Raw genomic sequence first — 20,266 nt, 5'->3', positions numbered from 1 at the left:
TTAATTTTCTTTTTCTTTTACATTTTCATTGTTTATTTTTTAATTGAAAGCAATACTGTATTGAAAGTATTTTTCTGATTTGTTCGATCTGTTTTGAAAAATGTCTTCCGTTGCTATGGCCGGGTATCACTGCCAGTCATCTCAATCTCGTGAATGATTCACACACACACAAAAAATAATTTAGCAGATTAAAGACGCGCTTCATCATCTTCATTTTCTGGTGCAATCGGCTGACAGTCTTCCTTCATCAGATGTGTCGTCTTTGCAGCGGCTCAACTGGAATGTAGCAAATTTATGTTGTAATGTAGGCTACAATTGATAATTAAACAAGATGATTGACTTTAATAAACAGATGCATATTTAAGCATCAAGAACGGAAAAACATAAACACTGTTGGCTACACTGAGATTCGATCTCAGATCGTTTGAAGCTCCGAGAGGCTATTGTTAATGCATTGACCACAGAGCTATAGTCTGTATAGCCTAGGTCTACTATTTTCTCTGCTTTGTTTGTTTATATTTTTACATATTCAATCAGTCTCATTTTTGTTCAAATAATGAAAAAAAGTTGTTGTTTTTTTTTTACAAGATCTTGCGCCATGTTTTTTTTTTTTTTTTTAAATAAACAGATAGGAAACTTACCTTTTAAAATGCCGCAGTTGCTGCTGTTTTGCCCTGTCACTTGCGCCACCCGGTATAGCCTAGTCATTTCGCGAACGACTTTGAAATTCGACTGGTTTATTTTTGCTGCGGCAGTAATAGGCATTGTGGTTGATTATTTATTAAATAATTCAATTGATAATCATAACAACATGTAAGCCTATTTAATTCTGAATATAACAAAGAATGCTTAAACCGACTAACATCGGTTAGTAACTGCAAGTCCTGAAAATTTTTTAATTTTACGGTAAATTATTTTAATTTATTTCACTGTTATGTTTCAGTTAATAAATCTACAAACACATTAAAATAACACGAAGTAAATGACAAGTAACCTATTGACATAGCCTTTCTAAATTATAGAAAAACTGGGCACACAATGTTAACGTGTGTCTACTTTGTTTAAATTTAATGAATTTGAATTCGTTTAACCACAATATTTATCTTGAATTTTATTTATTACCTCAGCTCAGATTACTGCCGCGGCAGATTACGTCATAAAGAGAATGAACTGACACTTTTAAAAGTCTGTGATTACAGCGCCACTCAGCGGTAAAAGGCAGCAAATACACATCCCAATTTTGCCGCCGCGGGAACGGCGGCGGTAAAAGTCTCATTCTGGTTGTCCACCATCTGTAGGTGACGGGTCAGACTAAGAGCGGTTCAGAAGCCCCTTATGATGATGATAAATTCAAGGACCGTGATGTCGCCCGGCATGGCGTAGCCGGGGCCCCACCCTGGAGCCAGTCCCGGGGTTGGGGCTCGTATGCGAGCGCCTGGTGGCTGGGCCTCCCCCCATGGGGGCGAGGCTCAGCCCGAAGGAGCGACATGGAGCCGCCCTCCCGCGGGCTCACCACCTACAGTAAGGACATAAGGGGATAAGTGCGTAGTGGATTTGGCGGCAGTGGCAATCCCCGAACCCGGTGGTGGACACCGGAAGTAAGGGATGCCGTAATGCTGAAGAAGGAGTCTTATCGGGCCTGGCTGGCTTGAGGGACTCCTGAGGCAGCTGACAGGTACCGACAGGCCAAGCGGACTGCAGCCCGGGTGGTTGTGGAGGCAAAAAATCGGGCCTGGGAGGAGTTCGGTGAGGCCATGGAGAAGGACTACCAGTCAGCCTAAGAGATTCTGACAAACCGTCCGGCGCCTCAGGAGAGGGAAGCAGTGCCCTACCAATGCTGTTTTCAGTGGAGGTGGGCAGACATCGACTGGGGATGTCATCGGACGGTGGAATGAATATTTCGAGAATCTCCTCTATCCCACCGACACGTCTTCCATTGAGGAAGCAGAGGCTGAGGGCTCAGAGGTGGACTCGTCCATCACCCAAGCTGAAGTCACTGAGGTAGTCAAGAAACTCCTTCGGTGGCAAGGCACCGTGGGTGGATGAGATCCGTCCTGCGTACCTCAAGTCTCTGGATGTTGTGGGGCTGTCTTGGCTGACATGCCTCTGCAACATCGCGTGGCGGTCGGGGACAGTGCCCTTGGACTGGCAGACCTGGGTGGTGGTCCCTCTTTTTAAGAAGGGGGACTGGAGGGTGTGCTCCAACTATAGGGGGATCACACTTCTCAGCCTCCCCGGGAAAGTCTATGCCAGGGTACTGGAGAGGAGAACACGGCCGATAGAAGAACCTCGGATCCAGGAGGAATAGTGCGGTTTTCATCCCGGTCGTGGAACACTGGACCAGCTCTATACCCTCTCCAGGGTGCTGGAGAGTTCATGGGAGTTTGCCCAACCAATCCACATGTGCTTTGTGGACTTGGAGAAGGCATTCGACTGTGTCCCTGGTGGCATCCTGTGGAGGGTGCTCTGGGAGTATGGTGTCCGGGGCCCTTTGCTAAGGGCTATCCGGTCACTGTACCACCGGAGCAGGAGCTTGGTTCGCATTGCCGGCAGTAAGTCATTGTTCCCGGTGCATGTCGGACTCCGGCAGGGCTGCCCTTTGTTGCCAGTTCTGTTCATAATTTTAATGGACAGAATTTCTAGGTGCAGCCAGGGGCCGGAGGGTGTCAGGTTTGGGGACCACACGATTTCATCTCTGCACTTTGCGGATGATGTTGTCGTGCTGGCCCCATCAGACCAGGACCTTCAGCGTGCACTGAAACGGTTTGCAGCCGAGTGTGAAGCTGCTGGGATGAGAATCAGCACCTCCAATTCCGAGGCCATGGTTCTCAGTCAGAAAAGGGTGGCTTGCCCACTTCAGGTTGATGGAGAGTTCCTGCCTCAAGTGGAGGAGTTCAAGTATCTTGGGGTCTTGTTCACGAGTGAGGGAAGGATGGAACGGGAGATTGACAGACGGATCGGTGCAGCTTCTGCAGTAATGCAGTCGATGTACCGGTCTGTCGTGGTGAAGAAAGCTCTCGATTTACCGGTCAATCTACGTTCCTTCTCTCACCTATGGTCATGAGCTGTGGGTCATGACCGAAAGGACAAGATCCTGGATACAGGCGGCCGAAATGAGTTTTCTCCGCAGGGTGGCTGGGTGATCCCTTAGAGATAGGGTGAGAAACTTGGTCACTCGGGAGGAGCTCAGAGTAGAGCCGCTGCTCCTCCACATCAAGACGGGTCAGCTAAGGTGACTTGGGCATCTGTTCCGGATGCCTCCTGGTCGCCTTCCCGGGAAGGTGTTCCGGGCATGTCCCACCGGGAGGAGGCCCCGGGGGAAGACCTAGGACACGCTGGAGGGACTATGTTTCCTGGCTGGCCTGGGAATGCCTCGGTGTCCCCCCGGAAGAGCTGGAGGAAGTGTCTAGGGAGAGGGAGGTCTGGGCATCCCTGCTTAGACTGCTGCCCCCGTGACCCGGCCCCGGATAAGCAGAAGAAGATGGATGGATAGATACAAAAAAAAAAAAAATTACAAAAAAAAAAAATATATATATACAGTCAGGTCCATAAATATTGGGACATCAATATCACCATTTAATTATACTCAAGAAAGTAGATAAAAATTGGAAAATGTACTAGTGTACTAGTAGTGTAACTGAAGTATTTATAATTACTTACTTTTCACCTCTGGAACTGGACACACTTTTAATGCTGTACAAGTGTAGTCATTAGTATGCAGTCTTCCTGATTCTCAGTAACTTTTTTAGTGTTTTGAGTGACTGTCTGAGACTGACATCTAGTGGACGTTTTATGATCTGTGACTTTACAGCAGGGTTCATCTTTCTATTCCTGGAGAGACACATTAGAGTTTCATTCCAACTGTTACTGAACAAACCTGAATCAACTAAGAAAGTTTTTTTGCATTTAAAATAACATCCAGGTGTGTGGGAGTACGGTTGAAATTGAACTCTACAGGAATAAGGCTGTCCAGGACCAGGAATGAGGAATCTGCTTTACAGATTTGTAGATAAACCTGTTTTGCACACGTCACTCAAACACAGAAGCAGGAAGCAGGAAGAGTTTGTGAAAGAGAAACTGAAGTGTAGTTGAGCTGTTGTGTGTTTGTGTGTCTCATGCAGTAAAATGGCAGAAGCAAGAATTTCAGTGGATCAGAATGAGTTCCTGTGTCCAGTGTGTCTGGATCTCCTGAAGGATCCAGTGACCACTTCCTGTGGACACAGTTACTGTAAGATCTGTATTACAGGCTGCTGGGATCAGGAGGATCAGAAGAGAGTCTACAGCTGCCCTCAGTGCAGACAGACCTTCAGGCCAAGACCTGCTTTAGCTAAAAACACCATGCTGGCTGAACTGGTGGAGAAACTGAAGAAGACTAAACTTCCTGCTGACTGTTACGCTGGAGCTGGAGATGTGCAGTGTGACGTCTGTACTGGAAGAAAACACAAAGCCGTCAAGTCCTGTCTGCTGTGTCTGATCTCTTACTGCCAAAGTCACCTTGAACAACATGAGAGTTTGTTTAAAGGAAAGAGACACAATTTGACTGATGCCACTGGACGACTGCAGGAGATGATCTGCCAAACACATGATAAACTCCTTGAGGTTTTCTGTCGCACTGACCAGAAGTTTATATGTGTGCTGTGTACGATGGACGATCATAAAAACCACGACACTGTATCAGCTGCAGCACAGAGGACAGAGAAACAGGTATGAAACTAGACAACGATTAAATAATGCTGACACTATTTATATTGGCACCATATGATCAGGAAACATCATTCACACTGCAGACGTCTCAGGGGCTGTTTACACCTGGCCACTTCATGCGTTTTCTCAGATCGGATAGCTATCTGATTTATCAAAACGATTCCATTTACACCTGGTCACATAAATGTGTTTTTGCGAAACGGATTTAAATCCGATCTTCAATTCCAGCGCTATATGCAGATTTAATGGAGTGCACGTCACGAAAGCAACAGATATGAGCTGCATTTTATTTCATCAGCTAAAATTTCAAAATCAAAGACCGCAATAAGAGAGAGCAGTAACAGCCCTGGTAAGATCATTTCGTTTCTTTACTTTTAATGTTGATGATTGTGTGTTAAGCGTCTGCGACTTACTTTCACTTTGATTTGCGATAGTTTGCACGTTGGCTTAATGAATAGATGCTCAGCTTCTCATCTGCGGTGACGCGCGTGTTCCAGTAGCGTCGTCATATCTGTCTATAATACTACATATAGCCTATAACACGCTCTCACATGTTTATTTTTTAGCATTTTTGGGAGGAGTACAATTTACATATGTGGTTTCAACAACCAGATGAATTTACACTTGTCCAGTTTTGTCTGGAATGCGGCACAGACCTCCTCCTGAAGTGGTTTGAGCGATCGGATTCAAATCCGTCTCGAATGCGTTTCGGAGGGCATTTACACCTGGTCTTTTCACGATCGGATAGCTATCCGATCTGAGAAAACGCATGAAGTGGCCAGGTGTAAACAGCCCCACAGAATTTAACAGAAGCTGTAAGTGGACTTTCACTGCTGAGCGTATTTGAACTCCGCGTTGAAATTAACAAAAATATAGTGAAATTAAATCTGCAAGCTGCCTCAAAGTGGCCAAGCCCTCCAATGGTTCCCTGGGTTCAAAAAGTAGCTAAAAATACTTTGCTTTCAAAACTTTATAAGAAACTTTAATAACCAAAGTATTCTTACTATAGCAGTGCGGAGCCGCAAGAACAAAAACAGCACAAACTGAATATACATGTAAATGTACATCAAGCACAATAGCATTTAAGCACCAACAGCAGTGCAGAGCCAGAGGGAATTTAAATGACAACTTTATACACAATTTTAAAGTTGTCCCACACAGGATTCGAACCCACAACCGGAATGGTTCGGGACTTGTGACATGTGGTTTAGCAACTTGCGCCACTCAGAGGACGTGAATTACACAGCTGCTGAGGAGACACTCCAGTGTATGAATGAGCACACAAAATCATGTTAACGAGATTAGCATGCTAAGCTAGCTTAATGCTAATGTAGCTTATGGTTATCCTGATAGCTGAAGAGCCACATTAGAAAGAATGGCATCTGGTTAGCATGCTAACCAATTATTATGATAAGCTAACTAGCATAAGGCAACAAACACAGGCTAGGTCAACTTTGGAGACGAATATCTCGGGAACGGTAGCGAATATCAAAAATCTATTCAGTCATTTCTGTGCGGCTTGGTCCAAAGATCATCTGAGCAAACTTTGGGCAAAATTGAGCAAGATTTGAAGGAGGAGTAGCGAAAAAACTGTTTACCATTTGCTTCAATATGGCGGACAGTCACATTGTTGGAAAATGACAAATGAGATATCGTCGGAATCTGCACAATCCAAGGAACGTAATGACATTAAGAAATCCAATTTTAACCTATGTTTTCAAAAGTTATAAGCATATTTGCAAAACACCTTATACCTCTGGAACACTAGGTGGCGCTGTGTTCAAAGTTCTCAGGTACCTTCAGGCCATGCTAATGATGATCCTTACCAATTTTGGTGCCGATATGTCAAATACTTTATAAGATATTGCCATTTATGACAAAATTCAAAATGGCGGACAAGTGGTTAATTCAATCCTGGAAAAATCGGTATCCACGGATTCGGCATGACCCAAGGAATCCATAGATACCAAATTTATGATTTTCTGTCAAACTGTTCAAAAGTTATTGGCCAAAATAGCCATTTTCCATATCTCATGACCTGTAGGTGGCGCTGTCCCCAACTTTGGCATGGAACCTCAGGGCATACTTCCGATAAAGTGTACCAATTTTCGTTTTCGATTGATACATTTTTGGCTGAGATACAGCCTCTGAACCAATTTTGGGTCGACCTCGTTAACTTTTGAACAAACTTGAATAAAAAAATTCTGTTCAGTCATTTCTGTGCGTCTCAGTCCATAGATCATTTGACTAAATTTTTGTCAAATTTGGTCAAATTTTGAAAGAGGAGTAGCGAAAAAACTTAATACTCTACTTTTCAAAATGGCCACTACTGTAATGGGCGGAGTCTTAATGGACTATATTGGTCTTGATCACCATGATGAGAGGAATCAAGTGTACTAAGTTTCATTTTTCTAATCTAGATCAAATGGTTCAAAATGTATAACCCTTTGAATGTTGATTTTTTGAACTGGTGGTGGCGCTATAGAGTTGGTCCTAGAGACTCCAAAATTGGTCCAATTACTTTTCATGACCATATGTACAAGTGTGCCAAATTTCATCATTTTCCTACTTACGGTTCATAGGGCTGCCATAGACTTCCACTGGGAAGAATAATAATAAGAAAACTAACGGATACAATAGGTGCCACAGCCCCTTCGGGGCTTGGCCCCTAATTAACTGTAAACATTGATCAGCACAAACTTTTGTAAAACAGGCTTTAATGAAGCAACATAAAATAATGGAAAATATTCACCTGTTGTTTAACAAAATATATCTCTGTCAAGAATAACGCAAGTTTGAACACAGAGTTTCTGTTCAGTAAATCTGACTCAGTCCATTTGAACTATATAGAGATCGCTACTGCGCAGACTCAGGTCCCGAGATCGCTACTTCGCAGACTCCGGTCCCATCTGGTCCCGAGATCGCTACTGCGCAGACTCCGGTCCCGAGATCTCTACTGCACAGACTCGGGTCCCGAGATCACCACTGCGCAGACTCAGGTCCCGAGATCGCCACTGCGCAGACTCAGGTCCCGAGATCACCACTGCGCAGACTCAGGTCCCGTGATCGCTACTGCCCAGACTCAGGTTCCGAGAACGCTACTGCGCAGACTCAGGTCCCGAGATCGCTACTGCGCAGACTCAGGTCCTGAGATTGCTACTGCGCAGACTCAGGTCCCGAGATCACCACTGCGCAGACTTAGGTCCCGAGATCTCTACTGCGCAGACTCAGGTCCCGAGATCACCACTGCGCAGACTCAGGTCCCGAGATCGCTACTGCCCAGACTCAGGTTCCGAGAACGCTACTGCGCAGACTCAGGTCCCGAGAACGCTACTGCGCAGACTCAGGTCCTGAGATCGCTACTGCGCAGACAACATAAAATAATGGAAAACAGCCCGAGATCGCCACTGCGCAGACTCAGGTACCGAGATCGCTACTGCGCAGACTCAGGTACCGAGATCGCTACTGCGCAGACTCAGGTCCCGAGATCGCTACTGCGCAGACTCCGGTCCCATCTGGTCCCGAGATCGCTACTGCGCAGACTCCGGTCCCGAGATCTCTACTGCGCAGACTCAGGTCCCGAGATCGCCACTGCGCAGACTCAGGTCCCGAGATCGCCACTGCGCAGACTCAGGTCCCGAGATCGCCACTGCGCAGACTCAGGTCCCGAGATCGCCACTGCGCAGACTCAGGTCCTGAGATCGCTACTGCGCAGACTCAGGTCCCGAGATCGCCACTGCGCAGACTCAGGTCCCGAGATCGCCACTGCGCAGACTCTGGTCCCGAGATCGCTACTGCGCAGACTCTGGTCCCGAGATCGCTACTGCGCAGACTCCGGTCCCGAGATCTCTACTGCGCAGACTCAGGTCCCGAGATCGCCACTGCGCAGACTCAGGTCCTGAGATCGCTACTGCGCAGACTCAGGTCACGAGATCGCTACTGCGCAGACTCAGGTCCCGAGATCGCCACTACGCAGACTCAGGTCCCGAGATCGCTACTGCGGAGACTCAGGTCCCGAGATCGCCACTGCGCAGACTCAGGTCCCGAGATCGCCACTGCGCAGACTCAGGTCACGAGATCGCTACTGCGCAGACTCAGGTCCCGAGATCGCCACTACGCAGACTCAGGTCCCGAGATCGCTACTGCGGAGACTCAGGTCCCGAGATCGCCACTGCGCAGACTCAGGTCCCGAGATCGCCACTGCGCAGACTCAGGTCCCGAGATCGCCACTACGCAGACTCAGGTCCCGAGATCGCTACTGCGGAGACTCAGGTCCCGAGATCGCCACTGCGCAGACTCAGGTCCCGAGATCGCCACTGCGCAGACTCAGGTCCCGAGATCGCCACTGCGCAGACTCTGGTCCCGAGATCGCTACTGCGCAGACTCTGGTCCCGAGATCGCTACTGCGCAGACTCCGGTCCCGAGATCTCTACTGCGCAGACTCAGGTCCCGAGATCGCCACTGCGCAGACTCAGGTCCTGAGATCGCTACTGCGCAGACTCAGGTCACGAGATCGCTACTGCGCAGACTCAGGTCCCGAGATCGCCACTACGCAGACTCAGGTCCCGAGATCGCTACTGCGGAGACTCAGGTCCCGAGATCGCCACTGCGCAGACTCAGGTCCCGAGATCGCTACTGCGCAGAATCAGGTCCCGAGATCGCCACTGCGCAGACTCAACTCCCGAGAACGCTACTGCGCAGACTCTGGTCACGAGATCGCAACTGCGCAGACAACGGTCACGAGATCGCTACTGCGCAGATCTGGTCCCGAGATGTCAGTGCCATATCGGGACACTGGCAGCTTCACTTCTCACCAATGGAAGAGAGTGAAGGGGCGTTGTCCATCTTTTTTACAGTCTATGTTTTAAAAACACATCATTGCCCGCTGGCTCAAAACCACGCCCATAGCGGTAAACTTGAGGAACGCCCATCAACGTACAAATGAGGGGAGGCGTCGCGACTCCACGCTTCAGTCGTGTGCAAAAGTGGATCCGTACCGTTATTCAGCAGAAACACTGTCATTGTGAAGCTTTACATCTGTGTCCGTTTCACTTTTATGATACTTTTGCTTGCATTGTGAAACAGGCCTTATGCTTCATTTAAACTGTAACTAGGGGTGTGACGAGATCTAATGCGATCTCGCAAGAATAAAATGTGACAAAATTTCTCGTCGAGTGAAAATCTGTCTCACAATATCACCACTGCTACATTCACTACATTACAGTGCCCACCGCTGCACCGCCTCCACTGTCGTTTTGCTGTTTTTAAAAATAAAAAACATTGTAAACGACTGCTCTGCTCATCCAGCACGAGTTGCACAGTTCACTGATCGCGTGACAATGGCAGAGGATTTGTTGTGCAACAGAGCCTAAGCATCTGATAAATGTATTATCTTGTAGAACACGCACTCAGCACCACTGCTCCCTTTACACGGAGTACGCGTGATCAGGAATTTGAAAGTGAAAGTAAAACGTGAGCTCCCTGATGCACACAAATTAGGCTGCTCACAATAACCTGTCTCTGGACTGTGTAGTTGTAACCACCTCTTAGTTCTGGTCTCTGTTTGCACTTTGAGTACTTTGATTATGGGGTAACCCTTCCTTTTACAGTCCCCTAATTACTAGGTATTTACCTGGTAAATATATGGTAAGTTATAGTTGGTTATTGGTAATTACCACAGGTAACAAGTATGTAAATGCAGAGAAACTACAAACTAACTACTAAGTATTTACCTGGTAAGCATATGGTAAATTATAGTATTTTAGTGTGTAATTACTTAAGGTAATTAGTATGCAATTACAGAGAAACTACCAGGGAAAAAAACACCACTGTTAAATATCAACTCAACAAAGTACTGTGTACTTGTTACCTGTTTAAGTTGGTATTAACTCAGATTTAATTGTGTACTTCCTCAGAATGTAGGCAACCAATTTTTAGAAACACCTCCAGTATTACCCATCAATTCAAGTTAGGTGTGTAGTTATCCTAGGGTTATGTTGGTAACAGTCCATGTTTATTTATTACTATCTTGAAATTAAGACGGTAGTTTCCAATAAATTACCTTGTCTTACATAGTTGTTGTTCATTGCTTCACCCATTTATAGAGGGTTTATCAAATAATTTACCTTACACTTACCTGGTAACTATCCCGCAGGAACAGTTTTCCCTAATGTCATGGCACATCTTAAATACTGGGTATGTTCTTGCAGATGTTTTTACAATTTACTCAGTAAGTAAAGTGCAACTGTACTGTAAAATGAAGCCTTGTTTATTCCCATGGTATTACTGGAATTGTACCATATAACTTGATCATTCCCTTTTCCATATAGTCACAATTTTTTACCTCATATGTCCTGCAACGTTACCAAGGAAAACATGACAATTTACTCAGTAAGTAAAGTGCAACTGTACTGTAAAATGAAGCCTTGTTTATTTCCATGGTATTACTGGAATTGTACCATATAACTTGATCATTCCCTTTTCCATATAGTCAAAATTTTTTAGCTCATATGTCCTGCAACGTTACCAAGGAAAACATGACAATTTACTCAGTAAGTAAAGTGCAACTGTACTGTAAAATGAAGCCTTGTTTATTTCCATGTGTGACCAAGCGATTACCGACAAGGCGAGAGTCAGCCTAACCTAAAGAAATAATTCTTAATATAATTTTTGGTTGTCGACTACGCCACCTAGGGACTTGCACCCTAAGAATGAATTACAAGCCAACGGCTTTTATCTACTCAGAGCACACAGGTTCGTTATCAGCGAGTAACTGGGCAGAGTCATGGGTTCTACAAAAAAGAATATTTTATTACAATAAGCCTCAGTCACACTATAAAACCACTCCTCAACTGGGCATTAGACAAAATGCTAATTCAACATACACACAATAATTGACAAAGAAATAAATCCAAAGTTGAAATGTCAATAACGGCAACGGTAAATTACCAAAGAAAAACAATAAAGAAAAACATTCATCAACATGACCATACAGGGCTGGAGGACATCTACTTTGGGCACCCCCGGCTGGAAGTGGCCTACAAGGAAAACAAAAAGGAAAGCTCACTCCATACTCACACCTCACCACACCACACAAGTGAAATAAAGCACTCTCAAGTGAACGGGAGACCCCACTACCACAGCCCCAGGACACCCACGTAAGTGGCCCTCAGCTCCTGTATGGAAATACAAGAAAAGAAATGAATACAAATACAATAACAATTTTACACCACTAGCAGTGTAGGCTAATACAAAACAACAATAAATAGAGTCAAGATGGAACAATTACACAGTTACACTGGACTTACACAGCCCAAAAATCCAGCGTCCCCAATAATGTAATCAAAATCAGATATAAAGAGATAATCACGATAATAAATCTACAAACACAGGAGAATAACTCCTTTTAGTCTTTACAAAAAAAACAAAATATTAAATAAATCAACTCAAGTCACAGACACAATAACAACCAGACAACGTATCATTAGGACAAGAAAAAGGAGAAACTACAACACAAACCAGATTAACTGGAAACAAAAAAAAAACAAAAAAAAGAAAATCAAAAATCCGAGCGAGACAACAGCGCTGGCCGGGCCGCTCGCACTACTGCCAAATGTTGCAGCACGTCATGCCCAACCGACGATGATTCTGTTTACCTAGGTGAACTGTAGCTGGTGCACCGACGCCACTAAACAACCCAACACGAAGATATCAAGAGTCAGAGTATGGTCAAATCGATCACAGTAGAATAAACGCTCAATACATACCGAAGATGACGATTCTGTTCACTTAGGTGAACTGCAGCTGGTGCACCAATGCCACTAAACGACCCACGCCACAGAATGCTGCAATAATACACATTATAAACGCACGCACACCAACATTAAGCCCACGTGAACGCCACTCACCTGAATAAACCAGCCAACTCCAACCTATCTGCTCCTGTATCAAATGGTCCAACTGATTTGCATGCTAGCTCCCAGTCTATACCAGCACCAACAGAGAATATTTAATAGTCATATCCTAAGAAAATAGATCAACCGCAAACACTTACACATACCTTTTCCCTGCAGCACGTCGAGCCGGAATGACAACACAATAGGGTGGGTGTTACAACCGATCGCATCACAACACAGGCGCAGCCTACTTAAATACGCGTTTCCTGATTTGACAACCAATGAGTGACATCTACGTCACACACTACACACACTACACATGGTATTACCGGAATTGTACCATATCATTCCCTTTTCCATAGTCACATTTTTATTTATTTGTTTTCCTAGTATGTCCTGCAACGTTACCAAGGAAAACATGACAATTTACTCTGTAAGTAAAGTGTAACTGTACTGTAAAATGAAGCCTTGTTTATTTCCATGGTATTACCGGAATTGTACCATATAACTTGATCATTCCCCTTTTCCATATAGTCACAATTTTTTACCTCATATGTCCTGCAACGTTACCAAGGAAAACATGACAATTTACTCAGTAAGTAAAGTGAAACTGTACTGTAAAATGAAGCCTTGTTTATTTCCATGGTATTACCAGAATTGTACCATATCATTCCCTTTTCCATAGTCACATTTTTATTTATTTGTTTTCCTAGTATGTCCTGCAACGTTACCAAGGAAAACATGACAATTTACTCAATAAGTAAAGTGCAACTGTACTGTAAAATGAAGCCTTGTTTATTTCCATGGTATTACCAGAATTGTACCATATAACCTGATCATTCCCCTTTTCCATATAGTCACAATTTTTTACCTCGTATGTCCTGCAACGTTACCAAGGAAAACATGACAATTTACTCAGTAAGTAAAGTGAAACTGTACTGTAAAAGGAAGCCTTTTTATTTCCATGGAATTACTGGGATCTTACCCTATAATCTGTAATAGCTACGTAACTGTAGGAATTATATAGACTAAGAATAAACTGTTATTTACTTTTGTTATTTATACTGTTTTTATTTCTGTTCAATATGTGGAAAGGAGTTGAATTATGAGGTCACACACAGCCTCAATCAGAAGTTCTGGAAGCTCATATTTAATGTACAGTGAAGTCTGAAGAGACTCATGTGAAATCATACAGGAGAAAAGCCAGTCAATTGAGTTTGTGGCAGTTGAATTCATACTCAAAAGCATAACTGAAATGACATCCATTAAAAGATAGTTAAAACATTTCAAATGAACCTGCAGTCTAATTTTCCAGTCATGAATTTTGTCATTGAGGATTTTCTATTTCAATTCAATTCAAATTTATTTGTATAGTGCTTTTCACAATACATATTGTTTCAAAGCAGCTTTACAGAAAGTGCATTTCAGAAATGTACAGTGTACATAGAAAAATACAGTTAGTTAATCATGTATTAATTTACAGCATAACATATCGCCAGCGTTGAGTCGTCTCTTCACGGGTGTTGGGAAGTTTCCATGAGAGACTGGATACAAACTGGAGCTGACGAACGCTATTTACCTCGGGACTAGTGTCCTGAGATAACAACAGAAAAGCAAATGGGAAATAATTAGCATAGCTGCTGTTCATAATATTAATGCATTCGATCTGATTCAACTGTAGTATAAAAGGTAAGTATTATGTGAATGCCTGGCTAAAGAGATGCGTCTTTAATCTAGTTTTAAACTGGGACAGCGAGTCTGAGCCTCGAACAATATCAGGAAGGCCATTCCAGAGTTTAGGAGCTAAATGTGAAAACGCCCTCCCTCCTTTAATGGACTTAGATATCCTAGGAATGACCAGAAGCCTCGAATTTAGTGATCTTAAAGAGCGCGATGGATTGTAGGGCGATAGAAGTTCTGTTAAATACACTGGAGCTAAACCATTTAGGGCTTTATAGGTATATATTTATGATGAAATATATAATTGAGTGTCATCAGCATAACAGTGGAAACTAATTCCATGTTTTCTTATAATTTTACCAAGTGGCAGCACATATATTGAGAATAGCAGAGGGCCTAACACAGATCCTTGCGGCACTCCATAGTTTACTGACATTATCTTAGATTTTTCCCCTTTTAAACAGACAAAATGGTAGCGGTCTGATAAATACGATCTAAACCAGTTTAATGCCTGTCCCTGAACACCAGTGTAATTTTGTAGTCGATCTAGGAGTATTTTGTGATCTATAGTGTCGAACGCAGCGCTAAGATCGAGTAAAACTAGTATTGAGATACAGCCTTGGTCAGAAGCTAGAAGTAAATCATTTGTAATTTTAACGAGCGCAGTTTCTGTTCTATGATGTGGCCTGAATCCTGACTGAATTTTTTCATAGATACCATTTTCTTGACAGAAAGAGCACAAATTGAGCGGACACAACTTTTTCTAGTATTTTAGACATAAATGGTAGATTTGAAATGGGTCTGTAATTTGCTAGGTTATTATGATCTAATTGTGGTTTCTTAATGAGAGGTTTTATAACTGCCAACTTGAATATTCTTGGAACATGACCTAAAGATAAAGACGAGTTAATAATATTGAGGAGAGGCTCTTCCACTACAGGTAACACTTCTTTCAGTAGTTTAGTGGGTATTGGATCTAATAAACATGTTGTTGTTTTAGATGCAATGATAAGTTTATTTAGCTCTTCTTGTTCTATAGTTGTAAAGCGCTGTAATTGTTCTTGAGGGGCGATAATTGAGGTTGAATCATAAGACACCATTAAAGATTGTACATTTACAATTGTGTTTCTGATGCTTTCTATTTTCTCAGTGAAGAAATTCATAAAATCATTACTACTACACTGTAACGGAGTATTTTGTTCAGGTGATGTCTGTTTATTTGTTAGTCTAGCCATGGTGTTAAATAAAAACCTTGGATTATTTTGGTTGTTTTCTATTAGTTTGCGGAGATGCTCAGCCCTGGCCTCTTTTAGGGCCTTTTTATAACGTGACATACTGTCTTTCCATGTGATTCTAAAGACCTCTAAATTAGTTTGTTTCCATTTACGCTCTAAATTATGACTTTCTCTCTTGATAACATGCGTAGCACTGTTGTACCATGGTGCTTTAGTTTTCTCTCTAACCTTTTTAATCTAGTGCAACAATGTCTAATGTATTAGAGAAAATGGTGCTCATAGTGCTAGTCATTTCCTCTAGTTCATCTGTTTGTTTGGGTTCACTGAGCAGCTGAGATAGATCAGGTAAGCTATTTGAGAATCTATCTATAGTGGTTGGAAGGATTGTTCTGCCTGGTCGATAACGCAGTGCAGCATGACATATTACAGCAGTACGTAGTATGCAAGTTACCATGTAATGGTCAGTGACATCATCACTTTGCGGTATAATATCTATATCGGTTGGATTGGTTCCATGTGATATAAGTAAATCTAGTGTATGATTAAGACGATGAGTGGGACCAGTGACATTTTGCTTGATGGTTATTTCTAAACCATCTCTAATCTCGTGTCTCGTCTCGTGAGATAAGTGTCTCGTCACACCCCTAGTGGTAACTGATCAATCAACCCTTGATACTTATGCTTGCCAAGCCTGATCTCAAGAAATGCGTATCTACACATTGTGTTTATCATGCTATTTATACGCGAACATTATTTTTTAAGTTCATATGATGCGCACTTTATTGCATTGATTTATTTATCACGTACCCCACATAACTAATCCTACCCAAACATATAATACGCACGTACCCTAATCATACCCAAGGGGTTTACAGTGCGTATCATATGAATGTAAAAACTCATTTGCGTATAAATTGCACGATAAACACTATGCCTTATTCTTCATGTAAATTCATATACAATGGTGGTAAAACTGATCAATCATCCCTTCAGGAGTTTGAACCTCCAGCCATTGGTTATTAATTCTACTGTTACTGGATTCAACTCTTCACATGATGATATAGTGACAGTATAAAGTGCCATCTGTGTTATTGGTTTGTGCTGCAGAAGCAGCTGAAGGAGACGCAGAGGTCGTTCCAGCAGAGGATCCAGCAGAGAGAGAAAGATCTTCAGCAGCTGAGAGAGGCTGTAGAGGCTCATAAGGTGAGTCTGGAGAAGAAGAGAAGTTTGAGAAGTCTCAGTCAGGACTCACTGAAGCTCACTGTGTGATTGTGGTGTGTGTCCTAACAGCGCTCTGCACACACAGCAGTGGAGGACAGTGAGAGGATCTTCACTGAGCTCATCCGCTCCATTGAGAGAAGCCGCTCTGAGGCGACACAGCGGATCAGAGATCAGGAAAAGACTGCAGTGAGTCGAGCTGAAGAACGACTGGAGCGACTGGAGCAGGAGATCAATGATCTGAGGAGGAGAGACGCTGAGCTGGAGCAGCTTTCACACACACAGGATCACATACATTTCCTGCAGGTAACAGAGATCCAGAAGAACAGGATCATAGTGGACTTGAGCAAGAGACTCTCAGAGAAACATTTCATGAGAGCAGAATGAGCCGCTAATAAAATAAAACTTAAAGTGCTTTATTAAAATTTAAATGACCCCAAACCCAAGCATATATTAAATTATTGTTTAGTACTTCACATTTCATAGAAAATAAAAATGAGAAAAATACACATATTAATGCCTTTTCATCACACAAATATGAATTTAGCAAACTTTGCCCTTTACTTCTGTGAATGAAACAAAGGTTTTAATGACATTCCCAGTGTATTAAACTTGTTAAGAGTTCAGTTTACACAATATAATACAGCTAAGATGGAGATTGATGCATTTCATCAGGATAAGAACGATCGAGAAGAACAGGATCATAGTGGACTTGAGCAAGAGACTCTCAGAGAAACATTTCATGAGAGCAGAATGAGCCGCTGACTGAAGTGTTGATCTGTGTGTTCGGTTATTATATAATCATCAGTCAGACTCTCATCTGATCATCTTCACTCACAGTTCAACTTTTTTACCTCATTTTCCCTTCTGATTTCTTATATAATGGTGGAATCAATGAACTTCATGGTAGCAATTTGAGTAATATTCATCAAAGTTGCATCAGATGATCTTCAAACTTGACAGAATTGACAGTATTTTCATAACTGTTTGCCTTTAACATGTTGATGAATTTGACCATGAAGACCCTGAACATGAAGTCTGTATATTAGCAATGCTTCAACATACTGAAACACACAAAACCTGACCTTGGGATCGTGACCTAAGAGACCTTGTAGATTTCAGTGTCATTAACTGCTCAAACGTTATAAATAATGTTCAATCTGCTCATAGATATTGAACTGCTTTTCCTGAGCGAATCTACTCAAGTCTACAATGAGACCAGGGCCATTTCTGAACATTTTGCCCCTTCCCAAAACTTACACACTCAAAACTTAAATAGCAACGTTTCTAAGCATTGATATGGTACTTTTTACAAATTAATTAAATAAGTTGTTTCTTAACATTGAAATGATTCCCAACTGATGTACATTCATTATTTTTTTTCTGTTCTCATATTGGTTGTAGGAACAACATTAGCATTCGGTGGTTCAGCGTAGTTTGTTAGCAATGAAAGTTTCACAGGTTCCAGTTCACAGTATCCAAATCTAAACTCATTTATAGTAAATTGATTGTCCAATTTATTTTCTATAGAGATTTCTAGTTGATCATTTCTCTCTCCTCATCACTCGCTGCCCGATCACTGATAAAAAACCTAGCTCTGTATTCACTCCATGTCAAAATTAATTCAGTGTGCTTTTAAATAAAGCCAATCTCTAGACACACGATGTGTTCAACGAAAAATGAATGAAAAATGCTTAGAATAAAATGAGAAATGTTATATTATTTCCTTTAATACAGCAGTATCGTTTCTTCACTTATGCACAATAATGCAACAGTAGCCTATTGTTTTTTCAAAAACTTAAAGTGCTTTATTAAAAGTTAAATGACCCCAAACCCAAGCATATACTAAATCATATAGTACTTCACATTTCATAGAAATTAAAATTAACGGGAAAAAAATCACATATTAATGCCTTTTCATCACACAAATATGAATTTAGCAAACTTTACCCTTTAATTCGGTGAATAAAACAAAAATGACATTTCCAGTGTATTAAACTTGTTTAGAGTTCAATTTACACAATACAATACAGCTAAGATGGAGATTGATGCATTTCATCAGGATAATGATATGATTATTTATAATATTTAATGTGAGAGAGATGTTGGTATATTACTGACCTCTAGATTATATTCACATGTGAATGAATCACTTTCATTGTTTCCTGAACAATTTTTTTTCTTTTCTTATTTGCTTTATTTCACTGCTACTGTCATTAATTTTTTAAATATATAATTTCAAAACACAGTGGGGAGAACAAGTATTTGATACACTGCCGATTTTGCAGGTTTTCCTACTTACAAAGCATGTAGAGGTCTGTAATTTTTATCATAGGTACTCTTCGACTGTGAGTGAAGGTATCTAAAACAAAAATCCAGAAAATCACATTGTATGATTTTTAAATAATTAATTTGCATTTTATTGCATGACATAAGTATTTGATCACCTACCAACCAGTAATAATTCCAGCTCAGACCTGTTAGTTTTTCTTTAAGAAGCTCTCCTGTTCTCCACTCATTACCTGTATTAACTGCACCTGTTTGAACTCATTACCTGTATAAAAGACACCTGTCCACTAGGGGTGTGCAAAGCAGCCGGTATTTGTATCTGTATTTGTTGAGGGGGGTAAGATTTGTTGTATTCGAGTAAAATTCAAAATAGGTGTAAAAATCCATTTTTTTTGCGTTACACTTCTAATTTACGTTATAGTGTAAGTATTCTTTAATTATATTCATTATAATAATTATGGATATGCAATATTGGTTGATGTTTTCCCATAAATCCAGCAATGAACATGTAACAAGGAACGTCATTGAAAAGAAAATAACATAACAGCCATTACCTACGTTAACGTTACTCTGTAAACAGCCTATTGTCTAAATTACCGATACCAAATTATTTATTTAAAATTATTATTTGTCATGGTACCAAAATTTCAGTATTCGGTACCAATACCAGTGAAAATCCACGGTTCTCGGTACCAATTTCGGTACCAAAGCTTAATTTAGATTAAATTTACATATATTAAAGTGTATATCACGGTTACAAAGATGGAAACTGTAGTATTAAATACACTTTACAATAAGATTCCATTTGTTAGACAACATTAGATAAAATGACCTAACAATAAACAATAGTTATATACTGTCGCAATTATTCTCCTTGGGGTTCATTTAAAAATGCATTTTTAAAATCAAAAGTTAACATTATTTATGTTAACATTATTTAATGCACAATGAATGAAGTGAACAAACATGACCAATCAAGTGTTTGTATTAAATAACATTCACAAACATTAGTTAATGTTGTAAAAATATATTGTTCACTCAATGTGTTGATGTTAGATAACGCATTAAGTAATGTTGATGAATGGTATCTTATTGTAGTGTTACCAAAGTATACAGGAGATAAAACGTGTTTTATTTGACTTGACTGTACTTTTATTTAATCTAAAACTGCATTCATATTTAATTTTAAAAGGGCTTTTTAAACCTGCTAAGAGTTATCCAGCCAATAATAAGCCTAGAACTGCT

General features: G+C 41.6%; 1 protein-coding gene across 1 annotated transcript in view; it reads left to right on the top strand.

Moving 5' to 3' along the window:
- The first annotated feature begins 4,071 nt into the window (after window positions 1–4,071).
- LOC307164958 (tripartite motif-containing protein 16-like) overlaps window positions 4,072–20,266 on the top strand; it is a 44,969-nt gene continuing 28,774 nt past the window's right edge. Inside the window, exons 1-3 of the mRNA XM_079882194.1 lie at window positions 4,072–4,704; window positions 16,622–16,717; window positions 16,805–17,038. Of these exons, the coding sequence (XP_079738320.1) occupies window positions 4,126–4,704; window positions 16,622–16,717; window positions 16,805–17,038 (909 nt within the window). The 5' untranslated portion in view covers window positions 4,072–4,125. The remainder of the gene's footprint in view (window positions 4,705–16,621; window positions 16,718–16,804; window positions 17,039–20,266) is intronic.

This window comes from Squalius cephalus, assembly GCF_949319135.1.
Source record: "Squalius cephalus genome assembly, chromosome: 9".
NCBI lineage: Eukaryota > Metazoa > Chordata > Actinopteri > Cypriniformes > Leuciscidae > Squalius > Squalius cephalus.
This window is presented reverse-complemented; position numbering and strand designations above follow the sequence as displayed.